General features: G+C 35.7%; 1 protein-coding gene across 3 annotated transcripts in view; it reads right to left on the reverse strand.

Moving 5' to 3' along the window:
• Positions 1 to 24,509, reverse strand: part of plcb4a (phospholipase C, beta 4a) — a 115,125-nt gene that overhangs the window by 33,479 nt on the left and 57,137 nt on the right. For all 3 annotated transcript variants that reach the window (XM_079832871.1, XM_079832872.1, XM_079832870.1), the window contains 9 exons: positions 24,109 to 24,253; positions 22,102 to 22,186; positions 17,894 to 18,018; positions 9,645 to 9,696; positions 8,165 to 8,267; positions 3,360 to 3,524; positions 1,227 to 1,431; positions 1,057 to 1,145; positions 643 to 784 (listed from right to left, as the gene is read on the reverse strand). In XM_079832871.1, the coding sequence (XP_079688997.1) occupies positions 643 to 784; positions 1,057 to 1,145; positions 1,227 to 1,431; positions 3,360 to 3,524; positions 8,165 to 8,267; positions 9,645 to 9,696; positions 17,894 to 18,018; positions 22,102 to 22,186; positions 24,109 to 24,253 (1,111 nt within the window). The remainder of the gene's footprint in view (positions 1 to 642; positions 785 to 1,056; positions 1,146 to 1,226; positions 1,432 to 3,359; positions 3,525 to 8,164; positions 8,268 to 9,644; positions 9,697 to 17,893; positions 18,019 to 22,101; positions 22,187 to 24,108; positions 24,254 to 24,509) is intronic.

A 24,509-nucleotide genomic window follows, 5' to 3' on the forward strand; every position in this document is an offset into this window, starting at 1 on the left:
ATATATTGGGGCTGTCAAAAGATTAATCACGATTAATCGCATCCAAAATAAAAGTTTGTGTTTACATAATATGTGTGTGTACTCTGTTAATTATTATTTATATATAAATACACACACATTCATGTATATATTTAAGAAATATTTGCATGTATATACATTTATATAATCTATAATATATATATAAATATAAATGTTTTATATATAAAAATAATATTTTTTTATTAAATATATACATGCTTGTGTGTGTATTTATATTTAAATAATAATTAACAGAGTACGCACACATATATTATGTAAACACAAACTTTTATTTTGGATGCGATTAATCGCGATTAATCTTTTGACAGCCCTAATATATATATATATATATATATATATATATATATATATATATATATATATATATATATATATATATATATATATATATATATATATATATATATATATATATATATATATATATATATATATATATATATATATAAATAATTAAATCAAAATGTATCAAATGATCTGATGTGCTCTCCACCTTCATTTTATACTCTTCCTGAAACATTAGTGTATTTTTATTTCCTACACATTTACAGCCTGTGTTTCTGCCCATGCAGATCTCTACACGGTTTTTACTTTTATAGTTACCCTCTTTGGAACAGGTGACCATATTCTGTCCCAGTGCTGCTCTGGGTTTGTCCGAGTCCTTCTGCGGCGTCACCGCGGCCGGATTCGCCCTCCGTTTCTTATTCCCCATCCAGCTGTCATTCGGCACATCCGCAATATCTGACTGAACAAACAACCAGAATTCATCATTCTCCTTCACAGCATGGAGGGGAAATAAACGACTGGATTGTGGAAGTGTTATACAAAACATTTGTGCATGCAGTCAACGTGTGTGTCAAACAAGTGCACAAGATGCCTGGAAAATACCAGGAATATCTTTGAGCTTATGAATCACTTTAATGCTGAAAGTTTAATGATAGCCGTCGATTGGTACAGTTCCGCAAGAACTGATTAAAGTAAAGGAGACTTCTCAAGGTTGTGTGCATTAAAGCTCACCGTCTCAATGCCCATGGCTCTCATTTGGTCCGTTCTTTTCTCACAGATGGATAAGAACTTTTTGGGATCAGACAGGGCGTCTACAATAGCTGAAATGAAAAGGTCTCTCAGTGTAAAGAGTTGTGATGAAACGCACTGAACTTGCTTTCATCATGTTCAAGTGTGCTAACCTCCGAATCCGTCGGGCACGTATGTTTTGAGGATGATGTTGCAGAAGACGGTGGCCAGAGACAGAGGCTTGTTGTACTCGTTTCGTAGGGAGATGTGCCTGAAACCAGACTGCAGTCCGTCCAGCGGGAGAATACGCTGTCCGATCAGCTTACTGTTGTCATCGTACACGGCCACCCGGAGCACGGCGAGGTCTGGGAGGATTACCTGTGGGATCGAGGGGTTTGCGTGGTATTTACTCTGCTTGTGTTTCTGACTTAGAGGAAGGAGTTTCAAAAGAATAACAAGAGAGACGGTGACCTAGAATGTTAAATAAACTTAAAACGGAAACGACAGCTTCACTCTACATTGCCAAAAGTATTGGGATGCCCCTCCAAATCATTGAGTTCAGGTGTTCAATCACTTGATGGCCACAGGTGTATAAATCCAGCACTAGGCCTGCAGACGCTTCTACACACATTAGTGAGAGAATGGGTCTCTCTCAGGAGCTCAGAGAACTCAAGCGTGGGGCTGTGATCGGTTGACACCTGTGCAATAAGTCCATTCAGGACATTTCCTCACTACTAAATATTCCACACTCAACTGTTAGTGGTGTTACAACAAAGTGAAAGCAATTGGGAACAACAGCAACTCAAATCACAGAGCGGGGTCAGCGCATGCTGAGGGTCACAGAAGTCGTCAACTTTAAGAGCTCCAGACCTCCAAACTTCTGTGTCTTTCAGATGAGCTCAAGAACAGTGTGTAGAGCTTCATGGAATGGGTTTCCATGGCCGAGCAGCTCATCCAAGCCTTACATCACCAAGTGCAATGCAAAGCGTGGGATGCAGTGGGGTAAAGCGTGCCGCCACTGGACTCTAAAGCAGAGGAGACGTGTTCTCTGAGTGACCAATCACGCTTCTCTGTCTGGCAATCGCACGGACGAGTCTGGGTTTGGCGGTTGCCAGGAGAACGGGACTTGCCCGACTGCATTGTGCCAAGTGTAAAGTTTGGTGGAGGGGGGATTATGGTGTGGGTGTGTCCTTTTTTTTTTAGGGGTTGGGCTTGGCCCCTTAGTTCCAGTGAAAGGAACTCTTAATACTTCAAGACATTTTGGACAATTTCATGCTCCCAACTTTGTGGGAACAGTTTGGGGACGGCCCCTTCCTGTCCCAGCATGACTGCGCTCCAGTGCACAAAGCGTCGCTCCATAAAGACATGGATGAGCGAGTTTGGTGTGGAGGAACTGGACTGGCCTGCACAGAGTCCTGACCTGAACCTTTGGGATGAATTAGAGCGACTGGCCTTCTCGTCCAACATCAGTGCCTGACCTCACACATGCGCTTCTAGAAGATTCCCATAAACACACTCCTAAACCTTGAGGAAAGCCTTCCCAGAAGAGCTGAAGCTGTTAGAGCTGCAAAAGGTGGGTCGACTCCATATTAAACCCTACAGATTAAGAATGAGATGTCATTAAATTTCATGTGTGTGTAAAGGTAGGCGTCCCAAAACTTTTGGCAATATAGTGTATATTGTGCATATACTTCCTTTTTTGCTTCAATTTTCTTTTGTATTCACACTCACTCACACATTTTTTTCAGGGGAACATATTAAATCTTAAATAATATTTTTTTCAAAAAACAAAATAAGCAAATACTACTATTACAACGAATTAATTATATTAAAGACACAATAATCGGAGGGAGAACCTGTTTTCTGGGTGATTTGCTAAATCTATAGAAAAACAGATGCCTTCAAAAGATCAGCATTGAGTTTGTGCTTTAAGGATCACATCTAATGGCTCTGTTCCTCACATTTAACTACTTTAAACTAGGACTTTTTGGGAGCCTGTGGTCTCGTGGTGTAAAGATGCTTCAAAAACTGTCTTGTTGTGTTTAATCAAATAACAGCACGTCAGTGTGTGAAGCGGATTTCATAACGCACATCTCTACAGTGACCACTCCATTTAGCTCACGTAGATATAATTTAAGTTCACTATACAATTCCATACGTTCTAGATAATGATGGGAAGTCATTATGCCATTGGTATTCTGAGCTACAATTTAAGAATCATTAAGGATGAGCGCCTCGGCTCTTTAGGGGGAAAAGAACATACTGTGACAAAATCGAGACGAAGACGTCAATGGGATAAAGGTTACCTTTCTGAAGACAAACGATTCTTCATTGTACACCGGATTCAGCCCGTTGTTCATCACCATCCTCGTGCGAAACTCTTTCCGAATGGTGTCCGTGGGGAGCCCGTACATGTCCACCTCCACGTACGTGCCGATCTTCTTATCCGACAAAAACTGTCCAGAAATCACCTGAGAGACAAACACTGGACTTTCAGAGCATGTTCTGATACTCACCAACGGCTGGTTATGTACAGTAAATGACTAACCACACACTTATACAGGGTTTTATTTAAATGTCTGTGTCATTAAACCATAAGTGTTATTTAGTTAACTAACTTACTAACTAAAAGAGAAAACTTGGTTTAAAGGAAGAATTCATTGACTTTTTAACCAATCAGGGTCCATGATTTTTCCACAACCTTTCCAATTGTGCACGGGTTACCGGATAAAGATGTTAGAAATAATAAATAAATGAAAACAAATTTTAAATTAAGACATTGTAATATATGTAAATAGATTTAAACTAATTTAAATAACAAAATTATAAACGCAACACTCTTGTTTTTGCCCCCATTTTTCATGAGCTGAACTTTTTCTATGTACACAAAAGGCCTGTTTCTCTCAAATACTGAGCACAAATCTGTCTAAATCGGTGTTAGTGAGCACTTCTCCTTTTATATATATTTCATATAAATAAATATATATGTATTTCCTAATGATTAATTTAGTGTGTCTAGATTCATTGAAAAGAACCCATTTAAATAAATTTAAATTAATAAATGTAAACAAGTAGATGTAAATAAATAAATATTCAGACAAATTGCCTAATGTATCATTTAGTCTTTTAAAAGATGTAAATAAATAGATTAAAACAAATAAATAAATATTGCCCAATGAATCATTTAGTCTAACTGATTAATTGAAAAGAACCCATTTAAATAACTTTGAATAAATGTAAATAAATAAATATTGCCTAATGCAGGGATTCCCAAAGTGTGGTACGCGCACCCCCATGTCTGTTTTTTTAATGGGATTTTCCATACAATAAAAAAAATGAACAGTAAATATTTCCTTTGTAATCACTTTTATTTTAAATAAAAAAAAAACTATAATTTATTAGTTTTTGATATACTTCTCTTCTTTTATGCACTGCAGGCTAGGCTATATGCGTGCCAACTCGTTTCATTCATTCCATATATATATTATAAACATGCTTAACTGGCTGAAACCACTGTCAAGTGGGACGTCTTATGATAAAGTTGTTAGTCACGAAGGAGGAGAGGGACCAAGAGAGAGTGAGGATTTGGAGGCAACAGAGACGGAGAGAATAGAGAAAGAAAACGAGCAGGAGTCAGAAGATGCGCCGGAGGAAACCGAGAGGAGGGAAAGAGATGGCGAAAAAGAGGTGATGAGGGTGAACACCAGACGGGAAAAAAAGAAGGAAATATGATAACAATTATCTGGGTCTGGGCTTCACTTGGATCGGCGATACAGATTGCCCGAATTTAAGTCAAAAGCCCCTTACATTTTTTAAAGCAAAGTTGGAGGAGTTGCAGAAAAGCCACAAAAAAAAAATGCAGTTTCATTCATGCGTTACGGGCTTCATATCTGCTCAGTTGTAGAGTAGGGAGAAAGGGGCTGCCGCACACAATTGCCGAAGACGTGTGTTTGCCAGCGGCCAAAGAGATGGGGGAGTGTGTGATTGGCAGAGATGTATAGTAACGAAGTAGAACTACTTCACTACTGTACTTAAGTACTAAAAGGCAGTATCTGTACTTTACTAGAGTATTAATTTGTTCTCCTACTTCCACTTTTACTTCAGTACATATTTTCGATGAGTTTAATACTTTTACTCCAATATTTTTTTTATGTGCTGCATCGTTACTCGTTACAATTATAAAAATGTTACGAATCATTCCATTCCAAAACCAAACCCAGAGAGAGAGAGAGCGCGCGCGCTTGCGAGAGAGAGACAGAGCGCGAGAGAGAGCCCCACGAGCGCGCATTCACTGTCTTTAAAACAACACGAGCGTCTTGCGCTCAAATTGCTCTCTATTTGTTTACATAGTTAATGTGCACTGTGAAGTAGCATATACAAACAATGAACAGCTGTATTTTTATTAACTAAGATTAACAAAGATTAATAAATACAGTAACAAATGTATTGATCATGGTTAGTTCATGTTAGTTATTAGTCTAATACATTAACTAATGTAATGTTAACAGATCAAACCATATTGTAAAGTGTTACAAATAAATAATTTACTCAGAACACCTCTTGAAATGAGAATATAAGTGTGCTTACCCCATTTTTTTTTAGTAAGAGTGGTTAGTAAGATTGAATCTTAATGAACTACAGTATTTTCAGGTTATTTATATGACAATATGTAGAAAAATTACCTACCAACATTGTGATTGTCCTTTAGCTTAATTATTTGAAATAATAAAAACAATATGATGTTCAAACTTTTGACTACTTTCTTTAATAACTACATAACACAATACTTGTACTTTTACTTTCAGTACTTGAGTAGTACAATTTAAAGTAAACTACTTGCAATACTTAAGTACAAAAAATGTTGAATACTTTAGTACTTCTACTTAAGTGTGGTGCTTAAAGAGCACTTCAACTTCTACTCAAGTCACTTTTTTGATAAGGAACTTGTACTTTTACTCAAGTATGTGTCTCTAGTACTTTATACATCTCTGGTGATTGGAGAGAAAGAGGCAAAAAAGTTGGACATGATTCCTGTGTCCAATAATACTGTGTCGCGCCGCATTGATGCCATGTCTGAAAACATCCTATTGCTGCAATGTTTCTGTTACGAGGCTGAAAATAACCGTGCTTTCTGTTACTGAGCCTGTGTCTGTCACTCGTCCTCTTAAAAGTGGAAGCTTGAGCGTAGCTTTGTTGCATTATATTGAAACTTTGTTGATGTTGTTATTGTCATGCGTGTTCTGGTTATTTGCGCATGATTAAACATGAGTCTTTATATGGCGATAAAACAAAGCTTTGTTGCGTTTTTTTGTTTTTTTTTGAAGTGGGGATTGGGGGTGTGCCAACCCGCTGGCCTAATGAATCATTCATTGAAAATAACCACTTTAAATAAATGCATATAGATGTAAATGACGATTCAAATAAAAAATAAATTATTAATTAAATAAAATGTATACATTTGTTCAAATAAAATTTAATTCAAATAAATTTAAATGAATAAATGTAAATAGATTAAATACATAAAACAAATCATTTAGTCTGTCTAAATGATTCATTGAAAAGAACCAATTTAAATATATGTAAATAAATAGGTTAAATAAATATATATTGCCTAATGATTCATGTAGTCTCTCAAATGGATTAAATTAAGAAAAAAAACTATTTAAATACATTTTAACATATAAAAATAAATAAATAAATATTGCCTAATGAATCATTCATTGAATAGAACCACTTTAAATAAATGCATATAGATGTAAATGAGGATTTAAATAAAAAATAATAATTAAATAAAATTGATACATTTGTTCAAATAAAATAAAATGTAAATGAATAAATGTAAATAAGTAGATTTAAATAGATTAAATACATAAAATGAATCATTTAGTCCATCTAACTGATTCATTGAAAATAACCAATTTAAATATATGTAAATAAATAGGTTAAATAAATAAATATTGCCTAATGATTCATTTAGTCTCTCAAACTGATTAAATGGGAAAAAAACGATTTAAATCAATTCAAATAAATAGATGTATATAAATAAATATTCAGACAAATTGCCTAATGAATAATTTAGTCTAACTGAATCACTGAAAAGAACCGACTCAAAAGAACCGTTCACTCAGAAGCTGCACTAAAGAGATTTCGGTGTTTCTCCCAGCCGGATTACAGACGTCCCATGAGCACAGGAAGCCTGTAAAAGGGGTGTTAGTTTGGATCAGTGGTGTGACTTTTACTTTTACACTTTTAACATCTAAAACTACGGCTATAGCTATTACTTTCAATACATATCTGACTGTTTAAAACCATGCCATTACTTCACAATCATAATTTGTTACAATAACCACGCAACACATGTTTTTGTTAATTATGTATTTGTTTATTTCGTTTAAAAGGAACATGGCTTTGACATCCCATCTTTACGTATGACCAGCGTCTCCTGTTTGTTTGTGTAAAGGAATTTTTGCTGCAATGGTGGGGTTTAAATAACGCTATGACTTCCGGGTCAATAGGAAGTGACCCGGAGTTTTGAGTTATTTTTGTTTAGCTGTTAATATGACTTGTGGCTTTGCCAAATATTAGCTGAAATCATAGAAATTATATTCTGTATTTTTCTAATTTTATAGCGGTAGCATTTCGGCTGTTTTTAAGCATTTATGGTTTGTTTACCTGAGCCACCCCTGCACTGTATTATTGATTTGGTATGTGCCAATTCCAGGAGTGCCTTCATGTGTATAAAAGACTAGTAGTTTCAATCTCTAGGGGGATGAAGTGAGAAGACATAAGTCTGTTGATACCCTAAGTATAGTGACTTGTGTAAAGGTCAATTTCTAAGCAGCTGTAAAATTATGATTGTTTTTTCTTTGTTTTGGACTCTCATGTCCATTTATTTTATTTACTAAATAGCATTTTTTTTTCTTGTATATATATTTTTTCTCTTTTCTTAATTTTGATTGCCTTTCTTTGGCCTTAATTGGGGTAAATAAAAAGATCCCATCTGTTAAAACTCATCCAACTTCTCCTGAGTGCTTACATCTACTCACAACGCCTCAGTCACATCTACCCTCAACAAGTGGACACACACACACACACACACACACACACACACCTGGACGCTGCAGGTGGCTGCTATCACTCCGTCCACCGGCGTCTCCGAGAACGGGTCGAACATCCGGTCCGGCCGGCGCATGAAGTCTGGCTTCAGCAGAAACCTGTGAGAGTCCAAGAGCTGTTATCAGCAGTCCCCTCACAGCAATGAATGTCCCACATTTACACCGATAAACACAAAGCTAATGGTTCATGTGCTGATTCATGTGTGGCGTTTCACACTGTCGTGGCGCGGCTCACACATCAGCAAATTAACACTGACAACCAAATGAGTGCCAAACACCATTTCCTCATACCAGTTCTGCTGTTTTATGACACATATCATCTATAAACTATTTAAATCAGTTATGTGATGTAATTATGCCATTTATTATTCAGTGCATTTATTTTTTTAAGGTTTAATTAGCTGATAAATTAATTAATTAAGGTAATAAATACAAATAAAATTCACAAAAAAAAACAATAAAACCAATTAAAATAAACTTTATTACAATGCATTTTTTATTCTTTTGATCAAAAGCCAATAATTAATTGTATTTGCTAATAAATACAATAATTAAATGAATTAATGTAATAAATAAAAGTAAATTCACTAACTAATAAACCTAATATATTACAACGCATTTGTTACACTTTTTTATTCTTTTAAATTTTTTCTCAAAAATCAAAAAAAACAACACCTTAAATATTATCTATAATCTATTTTTAAATCAGTTATATAATGTAATTATGCCACTTACAATGTTAGTAAAGTTGCTTCGGTGCGTTTAAGATTTTTTTAAAGATTTAATTTGTTAATAAATAAAATAATTACATTATTTTGACTTTGAATACAAATATTTTTTTAATTTTATATTTTACTCAAAAATCAAAGAAAACAACACCATTTCCTCATACCAGTTCTGTGTAGTTTTATGATAGATAAATATTATCTATAATCTATTTTTATGTATTTTTAAATCAATAATATGCTGTAATTATGCCACTCACAATGTGCATTTAAGATTTTTTTTACATGCAAAATAATGAAAGCGTCTTCATAAAACAGGTGTGTGAACAGTGGACGGTCATGTGCCGATGTTGGGAAGTTTAGAGCGAGTTGTTTTTGCACTAAATGACGTTTTAAAGGATGTTCTGACGTGATGAACTGATCAATGACACGTTTGAGATCTTTCAGACGATATGGAGCGCTGTGTTGTTTCTCTGTCTCGTGATGATTGTGTCAACGCTTCATCTGTGAGCCGCTGATGCTTCATTATTGCAATAGCTGTCAAAAAAACAGCTATTAATAATAATGAGCAATAATGAATGCCAGCGCAGCCTTTCTAGCTGTCAACGCTGTAGAACTACTACTTTTTATCTGATGTAAAACACTTTCAGTTTCCTGCAACTTTTCCCAGCACAGACACTAAAGCTGAAAACTAGATCAACAGCTTCAGTTTCAGGGAAACACTGAGTTATAGCAGATGATCTAAACTTACCCACATGAGCCGTTATACTCAAACTTGCCTTGGTTGAGCTGCATCGCCAGATCTACAGAAGACAACAGACACTGAAGATGAACACAGAGGACTAAAACTGTTACTATAAACCAGATCTACAGAAGACAACAGACACTGAAGATGAACACACAGGACTAAAACTGTCACTGTAAACCAGATCTACAGAAGACAACAGACACTGAAGATGAACACACAGGACTAAAACTGTCACTATAAACCAGATCTACAGAAGACAACAGACACTGAAGATGAACACACAGGACTAAAACTGTCACTATAAACCAGATCTACAGAAGACAACAGACACTGAAGATGAACACACAGAACTAAAACTGTCACTGTAAACCAGATCTACAGAAGACAACAGACACTGAAGATGAACACACAGGACTAAAACTGTCACTATAAACCAGATCTACAGAAGACAACAGACACTGAAGATGAACACACAGGACTAAAACTGTCACTATAAACCAGATCTACAGAAGACAACAGACACTGAAGATGAACACACAGAACTAAAACTGTCACTGTAAACCAGATCTACAGAAGACAACAGACACTGAAGATGAACACTCAGGACTAAAACTGTCACTGTAAACCAGATCTACAGAAGACAACAGACACTGAAGATGAACACACAGGACTAAAACTGTCACTGTAAACCAGATCTACAGAAGACAACAGACACTGAAGATGAACACACAGAACTAAAACTGTCACTGTAAACCAGATCTACAGAAGACAACAGACACTGAAGATGAACAAACAGGACTAAAACTGTCACTATAAACCAGATCTACAGAAGACAACAGACACTGAAGATGAACACTCAGGACTAAAACTGTCACTGTAAACCAGATCTACAGAAGACAACAGACACTGAAGATGAACACACAGAACTAAAACTGTCACTGTAAACCAGATCTACAGAAGACAACAGACACTGAAGATGAACACACAGGACTAAAACTGTCACTATAAACCAGATCTACAGAAGACAACAGACACTGAAGATGAACACACAGGACTAAAACTGTCACTGTAAACCAGATCTACAGAAGACAACAGACACTGAAGATGAACACTCAGGACTAAAACTGTCACTGTAAACCAGATCTACAGAGGACAACAGACACTGAAGATGAACACACAGGACTAAAACTGTCACTGTAAACCAGATCTACAGAAGACAACAGACACTGAAGATGAACACACAGGACTAAAACTGTCACTATAAACCAGATCTACAGAAGACAACAGACACTGAAGATGAACACACAGGACTAAAACTCTCACTATAAACCAGATCTACAGAAGACAACAGACACTGAAGATGAACACACAGGACTAAAACTGTTACTGTAAACCAGATCTACAGAAGACAACAGACACTGAAGATGAACACACAGGACTAAAACTGTCACTGTAAACCAGATCTACAGAAGACAACAGACACTGAAGATGAACACACAGGACTAAAACTGTCACTGTAAACCAGATCTACAGAAGACAACAGACACTGAAGATGAACACACAGGACTAAAACTGTCACTATAAACCAGATCTACAGAAGACAACAGACACTGAAGATGAACACACAGGACTAAAACTCTCACTATAAACCAGATCTACAGAAGACAACAGACACTGAAGATGAACACACAGAACTAAAACTGTCACTATAAACCAGATCTACAGAAGACAACAGACACTGAAGATGAACACACAGAACTAAAACTGTCACTGTAAACCAGATCTACAGAAGACAACAGACACTGAAGATGAACACACAGAACTAAAACTGTCACTGTAAACCAGATCTACAGAAGACAACAGACACTGAAGATGAACACACAGGACTAAAACTGTCACTGTAAACCAGATCTACAGAAGACAACAGACACTGAAGATGAACACACAGGACTAAAACTGTTACTGTAAACCAGATCTACAGAAGACAACAGACACTGAAGATGAACACACAGGACTAAAACTGTCACTATAAACCAGATCTACAGAAGACAACAGACACTGAAGATGAACACACAGGACTAAAACTGTCACTATAAACCAGATCTACAGAAGACAACAGACACTGAAGATGAACACACAGGACTAAAACTGTTACTGTAAACCAGATCTACAGAAGACAACAGACACTGAAGATGAACACACAGGACTAAAACTGTCACTGTAAACCAGATCTAGAGAAGACAACAGACACTGAAGATGAACACACAGGACTAAAACTGTCACTATAAACCAGATCTACAGAAGACAACAGACACTGAAGATGAACACACAGGACTAAAACTGTCACTGTAAACCAGATCTACAGAAGACAACAGACACTGAAGATGAACACACAGGACTAAAACTGTCACTATAAACCAGATCTACAGAAGACAACAGACACTGAAGATGAACACACAGAACTAAAACTGTCACTATAAACCAGATCTACAGAAGACAACAGACACTGAAGATGAACACACAGGACTAAAACTGTCACTGTAAACCAGATCTACAGAAGACAACAGACACTGAAGATGAACACACAGGACTAAAACTGTCACTGTAAACCAGATCTACAGAAGACAACAGACACTGAAGATGAACACACAGGACTAAAACTGTCACTATAAACCAGATCTACAGAAGACAACAGACACTGAAGATGAACACACAGAACTAAAACTGTCACTGTAAACCAGATCTACAGACGACAACAGACACTGAAGATGAACACTCAGGACTAAAACTGTCACTATAAACCAGATCTACAGAAGACAACAGACACTGAAGATGAACACACAGGACTAAAACTCTCACTATAAACCAGATCTACAGAAGACAACAGACACTGAAGATGAACACACAGGACTAAAACTGTTACTGTAAACCAGATCTACAGAAGACAACAGACACTGAAGATGAACACACAGGACTAAAACTGTCACTGTAAACCAGATCTACAGAAGACAACAGACACTGAAGATGAACACACAGGACTAAAACTGTCACTGTAAACCAGATCTACAGAAGACAACAGACACTGAAGATGAACACACAGAACTAAAACTGTCACTGTAAACCAGATCTACAGACGACAACAGACACTGAAGATGAACACTCAGGACTAAAACTGTCACTATAAACCAGATCTACAGAAGACAACAGACACTGAAGATGAACACACAGAACTAAAACTGTCACTATAAACCAGATCTACAGAAGACAACAGACACTGAAGATGAACACACAGAACTAAAACTGTCACTATAAACCAGATCTACAGAAGACAACAGACACTGAAGATGAACACACAGGACTAAAACTGTCACTGTAAACCAGATCTACAGAAGACAACTGACACTGAAGATGAACACACAGGACTAAAACTGTCACTGTAAACCAGATCTACAGAAGACAACAGACACTGAAGATGAACACTCAGTACTAAAACTGTCACTATAAACCAGATCTACAGACGACAACAGACACTGAAGATGAACACTCAGGACTAAAACTGTTACTGTAAACCAGATCTACAGAAGACAACAGACACTGAAGATGAACACACAGGACTAAAACTGTCATTATAAACCAGATCTACAGAAGACAACAGACACTGAAGATGAACACACAGGACTAAAACTGTCACTATAAACCAGATCTACAGAAGACAACAGACACTGAAGATGAACACACAGGACTAAAACTGTCACTGTAAACCAGATCTACAGAAGACAACAGACACTGAAGATGAACACTCAGGACTAAAACTGTCACTATAAACCAGATCTACAGACGACAACAGACACTGAAGATGAACACTCAGGACTAAAACTGTTACTGTAAACCAGATCTACAGAAGACAACAGACACTGAAGATGAACACACAGGACTAAAACTGTCATTATAAACCAGATCTACAGAAGACAACAGACACTGAAGATGAACACACAGGACTAAAACTGTCACTATAAACCAGATCTACAGAAGACAACAGACACTGAAGATGAACACACAGGACTAAAACTGTCACTATAAACCAGATCTACAGAAGACAACAGACACTGAAGATGAACACACAGGACTAAAACTGTCACTATAAACCAGATCTACAGAAGACAAAAGACACTGAAGATGAACACACAGGACTAAAACTGTCACTGTAAACCAGATCTACAGAAGACAACAGACACTGAAGATGAACACACATGACTAAAACTGTCACTGTAAACCAGATCTACAGAAGACAACAGACACTGAAGATGAACACACAGGACTAAAACTGTCACTGTAAACCAGATCTACAGAAGACAACAGACACTGAAGATGAACACACAGGACTAAAACTGTTACTGTAAACCAGATCTACAGAAGACAACAGACACTGAAGATGAACACACAGGACTAAAACTGTCACTGTAAACCAGATCTACAGAAGACAACAGACACTGAAGATGAACACACAGGACTAAAACTGTTACTGTAAACCAGATCTACAGAAGACAACAGACACTGAAGATGAACACACAGGACTAAAACTGTCACTATAAACCAGATCTACAGAAGACAACAGACACTGAAGATGAACACACAGGACTAAAACTGTCACTGTAAACCAGATCTACAGAAGACAACTGACACTGAAGATGAACACACAGGACTAAAACTGTCACTGTAAACCAGATCTACAGAAGACAACAGACACTGAAGATGAACACACAGGACTAAAACTGTTACTGTAAACCAGATCTACAGAAGACAACAGACACTGAAGATGAACACACAGGACTAAAACTGTTACTGTAAACCAGATCTACAGAAGACAACAGACACTGAAGATGAACACACAGGACTAAAACTGTTACTGTAAACCAGATCTACAGAAGACAACAGACACTGAAGATGAACACACAGGACTAAAACTGTCACTGTAAACCAGATCTACAGAAGACAACAGACACTGAAGATGAACACACAGGACTAAAACTGTTACTGTAAACCAGATCTACAGAGGACAACAGACACTGAAGATGAACACACAGAACTAAAACTGTCACTGTAAACCAGATCTACAGAAGACAACAGACACTGAAGATGAACAAACAGGACTAAAACTGTCACTATAAACCAGATCTACAGAAGACAACAGACACTGAAGATGAACACACAGGACTAAAACTGTTACTGTAAAACAGATCTACAGAAGACAACAGACACTGAAGATGAACACACAGGACTAAAACTCTCACTGTAAACCAGATCTACAGAGGACAACAGACACTGAAGATGAACACACAGAACTAAAACTGTCACTGTAAACCAGATCTACAGAAGACAACAGACACTGAAGATGAACACACAGGACTAAAACTGTCACTATAAACCAGATCTACAGAAGACAACAGACACTGAAGATGAACACACAGGACTAAAACTGTCACTATAAACCAGATCTACAGAAGACAACAGACACTGAAGATGAACACTCAGGACTAAAACTGTCACTATAAACCAGATCTACAGAAGACAACAGACACTGAAGATGAACACACAGGACTAAAACTGTCACTATAAACCAGATCTACAGAAGACAACAGACACTGAAGATGAACACTCAGGACTAAAACTGTCACTATAAACCAGATCTACAGAAGACAACAGACACTGAAGATGAACACACAGGACTAAAACTGTTACTGTAAACCAGATCTACAGAAGACAACAGACACTGAAGATGAACACTCAGGACTAAAACTGTCACTATAAACCAGATCTACAGAAGACAACAGACACTGAAGATGAACACACAGGACTAAAACTGTTACTGTAAACCAGATCTACAGAAGACAACAGACACTGAAGATGAACACTCAGGACTAAAACTGTCACTATAAACCAGATCTACAGAAGACAACAGACACTGAAGATGAACACACAGAACTAAAACTGTCACTGTAAACCAGATCTACAGAAGACAACAGACACTGAAGATGAACACTCAGGACTAAAACTGTCACTATAAACCAGATCTACAGACGACAACAGACACTGAAGATGAACACACAGGACTAAAACTGTCACTATAAACCAGATCTACAGAAGACAACAGACACTGAAGATGAACACTCAGGACTAAAACTGTCACTATAAACCAGATCTACAGAAGACAACAGACACTGAAGATGAACACACAGGACTAAAACTGTCACTATAAACCAGATCTACAGAAGACAACAGACACTGAAGATGAACACTCAGGACTAAAACTGTCACTATAAACCAGATCTACAGAAGACAACAGACACTGAAGATGAACACACAGGACTAAAACTGTTACTGTAAACCAGATCTACAGAAGACAACAGACACTGAAGATGAACACTCAGGACTAAAACTGTCACTATAAACCAGATCTACAGAAGACAACAGACACTGAAGATGAACACACAGGACTAAAACTGTTACTGTAAACCAGATCTACAGAAGACAACAGACACTGAAGATGAACACTCAGGACTAAAACTGTCACTATAAACCAGATCTACAGAAGACAACAGACACTGAAGATGAACACACAGAACTAAAACTGTCACTGTAAACCAGATCTACAGAAGACAACAGACACTGAAGATGAACACTCAGGACTAAAACTGTCACTATAAACCAGATCTACAGAAGACAACAGACACTGAAGATGAACACACAGGACTAAAACTGTTACTGTAAACCAGATCTACAGAAGACAACAGACACTGAAGATGAACAATTATAATAAACAAAGTAATTTAATGTATTAATGTAACAAATGAAAATAAATTCACCAAAATATTCTCATATTTTTAATATTTCATATTTTACTCCAAAATCAAAAGACAGAAATAGGCAATTTGCTAATAAACAAAAATATATATATTAATGTAATTCAAATAAATTAATAAAAAATAATAATAAAGTTGTTTTTTAAAAAGAAAACTAATCACCACTAATTTTTTTTAAACTTTTATTATTTTGTATTATTCTTAATATTTTACTCCAAAATCAAAAGACAGATATAAGTATGATCATCCTCGTGATCATTTAGCATTTCCATGAGTTTTACTCTTTTTTATTTTTTATTTTAAATGACATGATGGATGATTTTCTAATAATATCAAATATTAAGAAAATGTTATGAAATAAATGTAATAAATATATGGTACTATCATCATTTATTATTTATTTATTTTTAGTTGAGGTACATGGTAATCCCTCAAAGTAGTATGTAAATACCACTGTAATCATAAAGTACCGCACACAGCGCACGTGGAAGGGCTGATGACTGTAATTAATAATCATATCAAATGTGTGAATATGGAGTTGTGAGTTTTCTGTATGGCTGTAATCGGATCTGTTCCTGTTTAAAGCAGAAGTGTGTCAGCTTCTGACATCATGACTGGCACATCAAACCGTCTCCAGACGACAGCAGCAGAACAAACCAAACAACACACACACACACACACCGTCAGAGTCTGCAGATGTGTTCAGATCACTCACACACACACACACACAATAACACAGGGAACAATTGCGCGGAATCCAAAGACATTTTCTTATATTTTACTCCAGAATCAAAAGACAGAAATCAATATTTTTGTCCATTTTGTGTCTCAGTAGAATTTGTTTTAAAGAATGAACCCGTTTATTCAGCAAGGACACATTAAATAGTGCCAGGAAAGACATTTATAAAGTTACAAAAGATCCTATTATAAATCAATGCTGTTCTTTTGAACTTTCTATTCATCAAAGAATCCTGAAAATATGAAATATGAAGCAAATTATATTTCAGCTTTTCAATGACAACCAACCCTCTCCCAATGTTATACATTAATGATAAATAATGATATTATTGTGTGTGTGTGTGTATATATAGAATGTGTGAGTGAGTATGTGTTTGTGTGTGAGAGTGAGTATGTGTTTGTGTGTGAGAGTATGTGTGTGTGTGTGTGTGTGTGTGTGTGTGTGTGTGTGTGTGTGTGTGTGTGTGTGTGTGTGTGTGTGTGTGTGTGTAAGTGTGTGTAAGTGTGTGTAAGTGTGTGTGTGTGTGTGTGTGTGTGTGTGTGTGTGTGTGAGTGAGTGAGTGAGTGTGTGAGTGTGTGAGTGTGTGTGTGTGAGTGCGAGTGTGCGCGTGTGTGCGCGTGTGTGTGCGCGTGTGTGTGTGTGGTGTGCAGTACCTGGGGTCTGGAAGTTCAGAGACACCATCTGGCAGCCGGCGTTCCAGAAGATCTGTGGCATGTAATTACTGGAGTCCACTCGGCCTCCTTTAGGGTAGATGCGACTCATCTGACGCTTGTTGTAGCTGCGCATCTCATTCAAGGAAAGAGAAACGGAAAGCTTTGGGTCTCATTTCAGAGCTGCACACTTTAAACTCTCCTCCTCGAAGGCATCCTCACACTCCAGGTCTGCTGTTCTCACAGTACAAACGCTCTTTGAGTCTCTTCTGGATGAGAGCAGATATGACGGATCTCTCATTATAAACCTCCAGACCCCTCACACGCAGGCTCTCTTCTCATGTGTTTCAGAAGATTTGGGACCCAACACACACACACACACACACACACACACGACTTCATACATCTGCCAAAAATCACCAAAACAGCAGCTGATTAAAAGACAGTGAGATCAAAAAGCCATTTCCTCACCAATCTCTCTTTTCTTCAAAGTTTTGGATGAGGATAAAAGATCCTGCAGCTTTTGAAAACAGATCATAACTGATTTATTATTGTGTTCTCTAATGCAGAGATGCGTGTGATTTACTGACAAAACCTAGAGGTGAATAAAAGGCATAGAAACCTTAGGGTTCATTAATACTTGTCTAATATTTAATTTGCTAATAACTAGAATGATTAAATGTAATAAAATAATAAAAGTAATACATAAAATAAATTCACTAATAAAAAAACAAAGATTTTTTTTTTTAAAGGGGTGGTAAAACACATTCTTTTGACGGCTTGATTGTGTTTGTGGGGTGCACTGTAACATGTGTTCATGCTTTGTTTTAAAAAAAATTGCAGTATTTTTCATATATTTGACATTTATTCTACACTGCTCTGTCCCTCCTTGTAAAACGGTCTGATGCTTTCCGGGTTGTATGAAGCCAGTCCCTCAAAAATACACGATGGGCTCAGATTGGTTAGCTGGCCCAGTGTGTTGTGATTCGCTAACCGCCTAGTGCACGTTTATCGGAAAAGATACACCCCTTACCTTTACCGGTAGACTGTGCTTTGGTCAGTATTAGAAACAATGGTGTCAAAACCACACCAATCTGAGCCCGAATCACACCCAGAACATTTTAATGAAGATGATCGAGCAGAACCTGTTCAACCTGTTCAGTCCTCAAGAGTAAAGACTGCGGATCTATAGTGATCGCTACTAAATGGCACTTTTTTATTTTTAGAACGATTATAGCCAAATATCTGTCGCAAGAACTATTAACCCAAAACACTAAACACTGGCTTTACTATAGTAGCCAAATCACACACAGAACCATGTTTAGCAAGCCTGTAGATAAACAATACATAAAAGCTCTAATCAAAGAATCATTTACACTAATGCCAAGTTCGCTGTTGAGATTTTAACGTTAGGTGTTTGTAACGTTAGGTGTTCGTCGGATAACGAATAATAATGAATAATGAATGAGCATTTCACAGAATGGTTTGCAGAACAGCGTTGTCATCTGTTTACTTCCTTGCTACAACGTACAATTAAAGGGTTAGTTCACCCAAAAATGAAAATTCTGTCATTAATTACTTACCCTCATGTTGTTCGACATCCATAAGACCTCCGTTCATCTTCGGAAAAGAAATGAAGATATTTTAGTGTAAATCTGATGGCTCTGAAAGGCCTCCATTGGCACGGTTCACTCTCAAGACCCTTAAAAGACACTAAAGACGTTGTTACAAAGTCCATCTCACTACAGTGGTTCTACAATAACTTTATGAAGTGACGAGAATAGTTTTTGTGCACAAAAAAACCCTAAATAACGACTTATATAGTGATGACGATTTCAAAACACGGCATCATGAAGCTTCGAAGCGTTATTAATCAATGAGCCGAATGATGATTCGGATCGCGTGTCAAACCGCCAAACTGCTGAAATTTGGCGATTCAAACTGCTGAATCGACTCACTGATTCATAACGCTTCGAAGCTTCATGATGCCGTGTTTTGAAATCGTCATCACTATGCAAGTCGTTATTTAGGTTTTTTTTGCGCACAAAAACTATTGTCGCCGATTCATGAAGTTATTGTAGAACCACTGTAGTGAGATGGACTTTGTAACGACGTCTTTAGTACCTTTTAAGGCTCTTGAGAGTGAACCGTGCCTTTGTGTCAATGGAGGCCTTTCAGAGCCGTCAGATTTACACTAAAATATCTTCATTTGTGTTCCGAAGATGAACGGAGGTCTGACGGGTGTCGAACGACATGAGGGTAAGTAATTAATGACAGAATTTTCATTTTTGGGTGAACTAACCCTTAAACAATACGAACTATTACAGGAAAACACATCGACGAAAAATAAATCACACTTACAGCTTGTGGCCCGTAAACAGCTTCTGTTTGTAAATCCAGCTTTCAGGACAAACCGAGGTGCAAATCCGGCATTGAACTCGCGAAGATTGTGGATGTTTTCCTCCGTGAAATGTGCAGCGGGAGCCGCGAGCCAGTCGCGCATGATTCACACTGAACCGCTCATGAATTGCAACGGACGAATATTGTCCATTATGTCACATTTTCCAGTCTTCTCCTCCGACCCTGTCTGTCTCGTGCTTTATGATGGGCAGCATATATCTGAGACCTGTTCCCCTCGGTCTCATACACACGTGCATATAACATGCTGTAAGTTAAACGCCCATCCCCAGACCTGCAATCCGGATGAAAATAACAGTGTTTCGTCGGCATTGCAGCAACACCACTCCTGCCTGTAGCCTACCACTATACCACAACAACAGCGATACAAAATGGCCTCACCCCCCCTTATTTAATATTCTCGGAGGAGGGGTTTGTGTAAATATTGGGGCTGGTGATGTCAGAGACCCTGGAGGAATGTCTGTAGTCCCTACTGGCCGTTTGCTGATATTATCTCTATATATTTTATATATCTAAAACCTAGAGGTGAATTAAAGGCAATACAACTCTAATATTAAATTAGCTAATAACTAAAATAATTGAATTTAATAAAATTAATTCAATAAATAAAAATGTATTCACTAATAAAAAATGAAATGATGAAAAAGTAATAAAATAAATTTAAATGGAAATAAATTAATTCACAAATAAAAAGTAAAAAATAATGAAAAATATCAAATAAAAAATTAAATTAACTGATTTAAATTTTCTAATAAAAATGTAATAAAATTAAAATTCACAATGATGACAATTTAATAAAACAAATTTAAATGAAAATAAATTCACAAATAAAAAGGTTAAAAAAAAGAATACAATTAAAATAAAATTTAATTGGCTAAAAAAATTAAATAAATAAAATTAAAGTTCACAAACAAAATAAACAAAACTTTGATCTTACCTCTATATAAATTCACAATTAAATAATAATAATAAAAATAAAAAATAAAAGAGACTATGATATTTTATTTTAATTATATTGTTTAATTTTATAATAAATGAAAAGATAAAAATAGATAGTCATAAATAAAATTTAAATTCACAAACAAAATAAATAAAACTATGATATTACCTCTATATAAATTCACAAATAACAAAAAAGAGAACTATGATATTTTATTTTAATGATGCAATTTAATGTTCTATTAAACATAAAATAGATGTAATAAACAATGTAATAAATACAATTAAAATTCACTAACAAAATAAACAAAACAATGATTACCTCTAATTTATTCGCCTCTCTGAATCTAGAAAATCTTAAAATGTCTGATATTTAATTAGATAATAATGAAATGTTATTTATAATAAAAAAACTATATTACCACCTGTAGGGTTTATCCAGTGCTAAAATGATGCATTGTACTTGCAAAATAAATAATTTTCTATCATCCATCTTATTTTTTGCCCTCATGCGCCCCCTGGGAACAGAGAAGAGAACTACAGCTATCCTACAACAAAAACCTAGATATGGAGCACCATGTAATATTTTCCACTATAAAAATGTTAAACATGTAAAATCATGAATAATACCTAACAAACACGGCCGGTCACATGGTCAGCTAAATACTCACTTCATCGCTGTAACCCCTGTGTGAGACACTTTAATGCAGAATAAATGATGTGACAGATAAGCAGATCAAGTGTCTGTTACTTTATGCACCTTTACCTGAGAGCCATAAAATGGACATGTATATGTTTTTTACGGGCGGACAGAAGCGCATGAGACACGGCTTAGCAGGCAAAAGAAAGGATACTTCACAAAGTCGATGGCGTTTGTCCTTAAATATCCCAAACCGACAGACTCGTTGAAGGAAGACATGTTGTGATGGATATTGTTTTCTGTGGACATACAGACGAGATGTGGAGAGATATGACAGATGAATATTACAAACATTCATTAAATGTTAAATTCAACAACACTGATTGAAATAAAGCTGAAATACAGCAATATCAGATGAAAAACATAAACTAAACGAAAGTTAAAAATGTTCCCTGAAATAAGTTTAAGTTGTTTAAGCTCGCCCATTTTTCCTGCTTCGAACACATCAACTTTGAGGACAAAATGTTCACTTGCTGCCTAATATATCCCACCCACTAACAGGAGATGAAGAGATAATCAGTGTTATTCACGGTCATAATGTTATGCCTGATGTGTGTGTGTGTGTGTGTGTGTGTGTGTGTGTGTGTGTGTGTGTGTGTGTGTGTGTGTGTGTGTGTGTGTGTGTGTGTGTGTGTGTGTGTATATATATATATATCAGGGCTGTCAAAAGATTAATCGCGATTAATCGCATCCAAAATAAAAGTTTGTGTTTACATAATATATGTGTGTACTCTGTTTATTATTATTTATATATACTGTATATACATTTATATAATCTATAATATATATAAATATAAATGTTTTATATATAAAAATAATATTTTTTTCTTAAATATATACATGCTTGTGTGTGTATTTATATATAAATAATAATAAACAGAGTACACACACATATATTATGTAAACACAAACTTTTATTTTGGATGCGATTAATTGCGATTAATCTTTTGACAGCCCTAATATATACATATATACATATATATACATATATACATATATATATACATATATATACATATATACATATATATATACATATATATATACATATATATATATATACATATATATATATATACATATATATATACATATATATATACATATATATATATATATATATATATATATATACATATATATATATATACATATATATATACATATATATATATATATATATATATATATATACATATATATATATATATATATATATATATATATATATATATATATATATATATATATATATATATATATATATATATATATATATATATATATACATATATATATATATACATATATACATATATATATATATACATATATATATATATACATATATATATATATATATATATATACATATATATATATATACATATATACATATATATATATATATATATATATATATATATATATATATATATATATGACAGAAGCACAACATAATTACAAAAAAATTAAACAATTTCAAATGAAAAATAAAATTAAAAAATAACAACATGAAACATTTAATAGAAAATTCCCAAATAAAAAATATTAAAAAGAGAAACTATGATAATTTATTTTAATAATATGATTGAATTTGCTAATAAATAAACAAAACTATGATATTACCTCTATATATTTTATCCTCCTCTAAAATGTAGAGTGAACAAAAGGCAATAAAACTTTATGGTTCATTAATACATGTCTAATATTTAATTTGCTAATAACTAAAATAATTAAATGTAATAAAATAAATGTAATAAATAAAAATTAATTCATAATTAGTTGTAATAAAATACTGGCTAGCGTTATTGAAGCGATCAGGGGAATCCTTCTGCCTCCAGCTAAGCTCCGCCCACATAAAACGTCAATGTTTACTAACTGAAAAAGGGTCTATACACATCACAACATGTAAATAGGAAAATGTTGGCGTTATTTTGTCTCTTATTGAGCAGTCGGCTAGCTGGAGCCATTTACCTCCAGTCTTTGTGCTAAGCTAGGCTAGCGGTGGGTGTCAGACAGAGTTATGGCACGGAGATGAGAATGGGATGTTGTCTAACTCTGGGGGATACGGTGAATAAGATAAAGTCCCAAGTTCCTTTAAGTTTACAACGTTGGATGGAAACATGGCTAATGTCTCTTTAGTGCAAAGTGTACTTGCCCTCGGCTTCATCAAAGCCGATGAACTTCACCGCCTGGGCGTAGTTGACAATACTGGACAGATACGGGTGGATGTTGGTAGTGGCCGCCACATACGTGTACGATTGAATCAGTGCTAGTTCATCAGCCACATTCGTCTCGCCCGCCTGCAACAAATAAACACCTGTGAATGCTCAAGTGTGCCTCGCTAACAAGTTACATTTCTACACTGTGAAGAGCAGCACTACAGACGCTTTCTTTCTGCATGTAGAAGACAGCGAGACTCCCATCATCAGAAGATAAACAGACAGTAATGGGGAAATCTGGCAGAAATATAAAAGCTCCTCCAGCCCATTATCATGAGAAGAGGCTCATTCACCACACACACACACACACACACACACACACACACACACACACACA

This window comes from Gobio gobio (genome assembly GCF_949357685.1).
Source record: "Gobio gobio genome assembly, chromosome: 13".
Taxonomy (NCBI): domain Eukaryota; kingdom Metazoa; phylum Chordata; class Actinopteri; order Cypriniformes; family Gobionidae; genus Gobio; species Gobio gobio.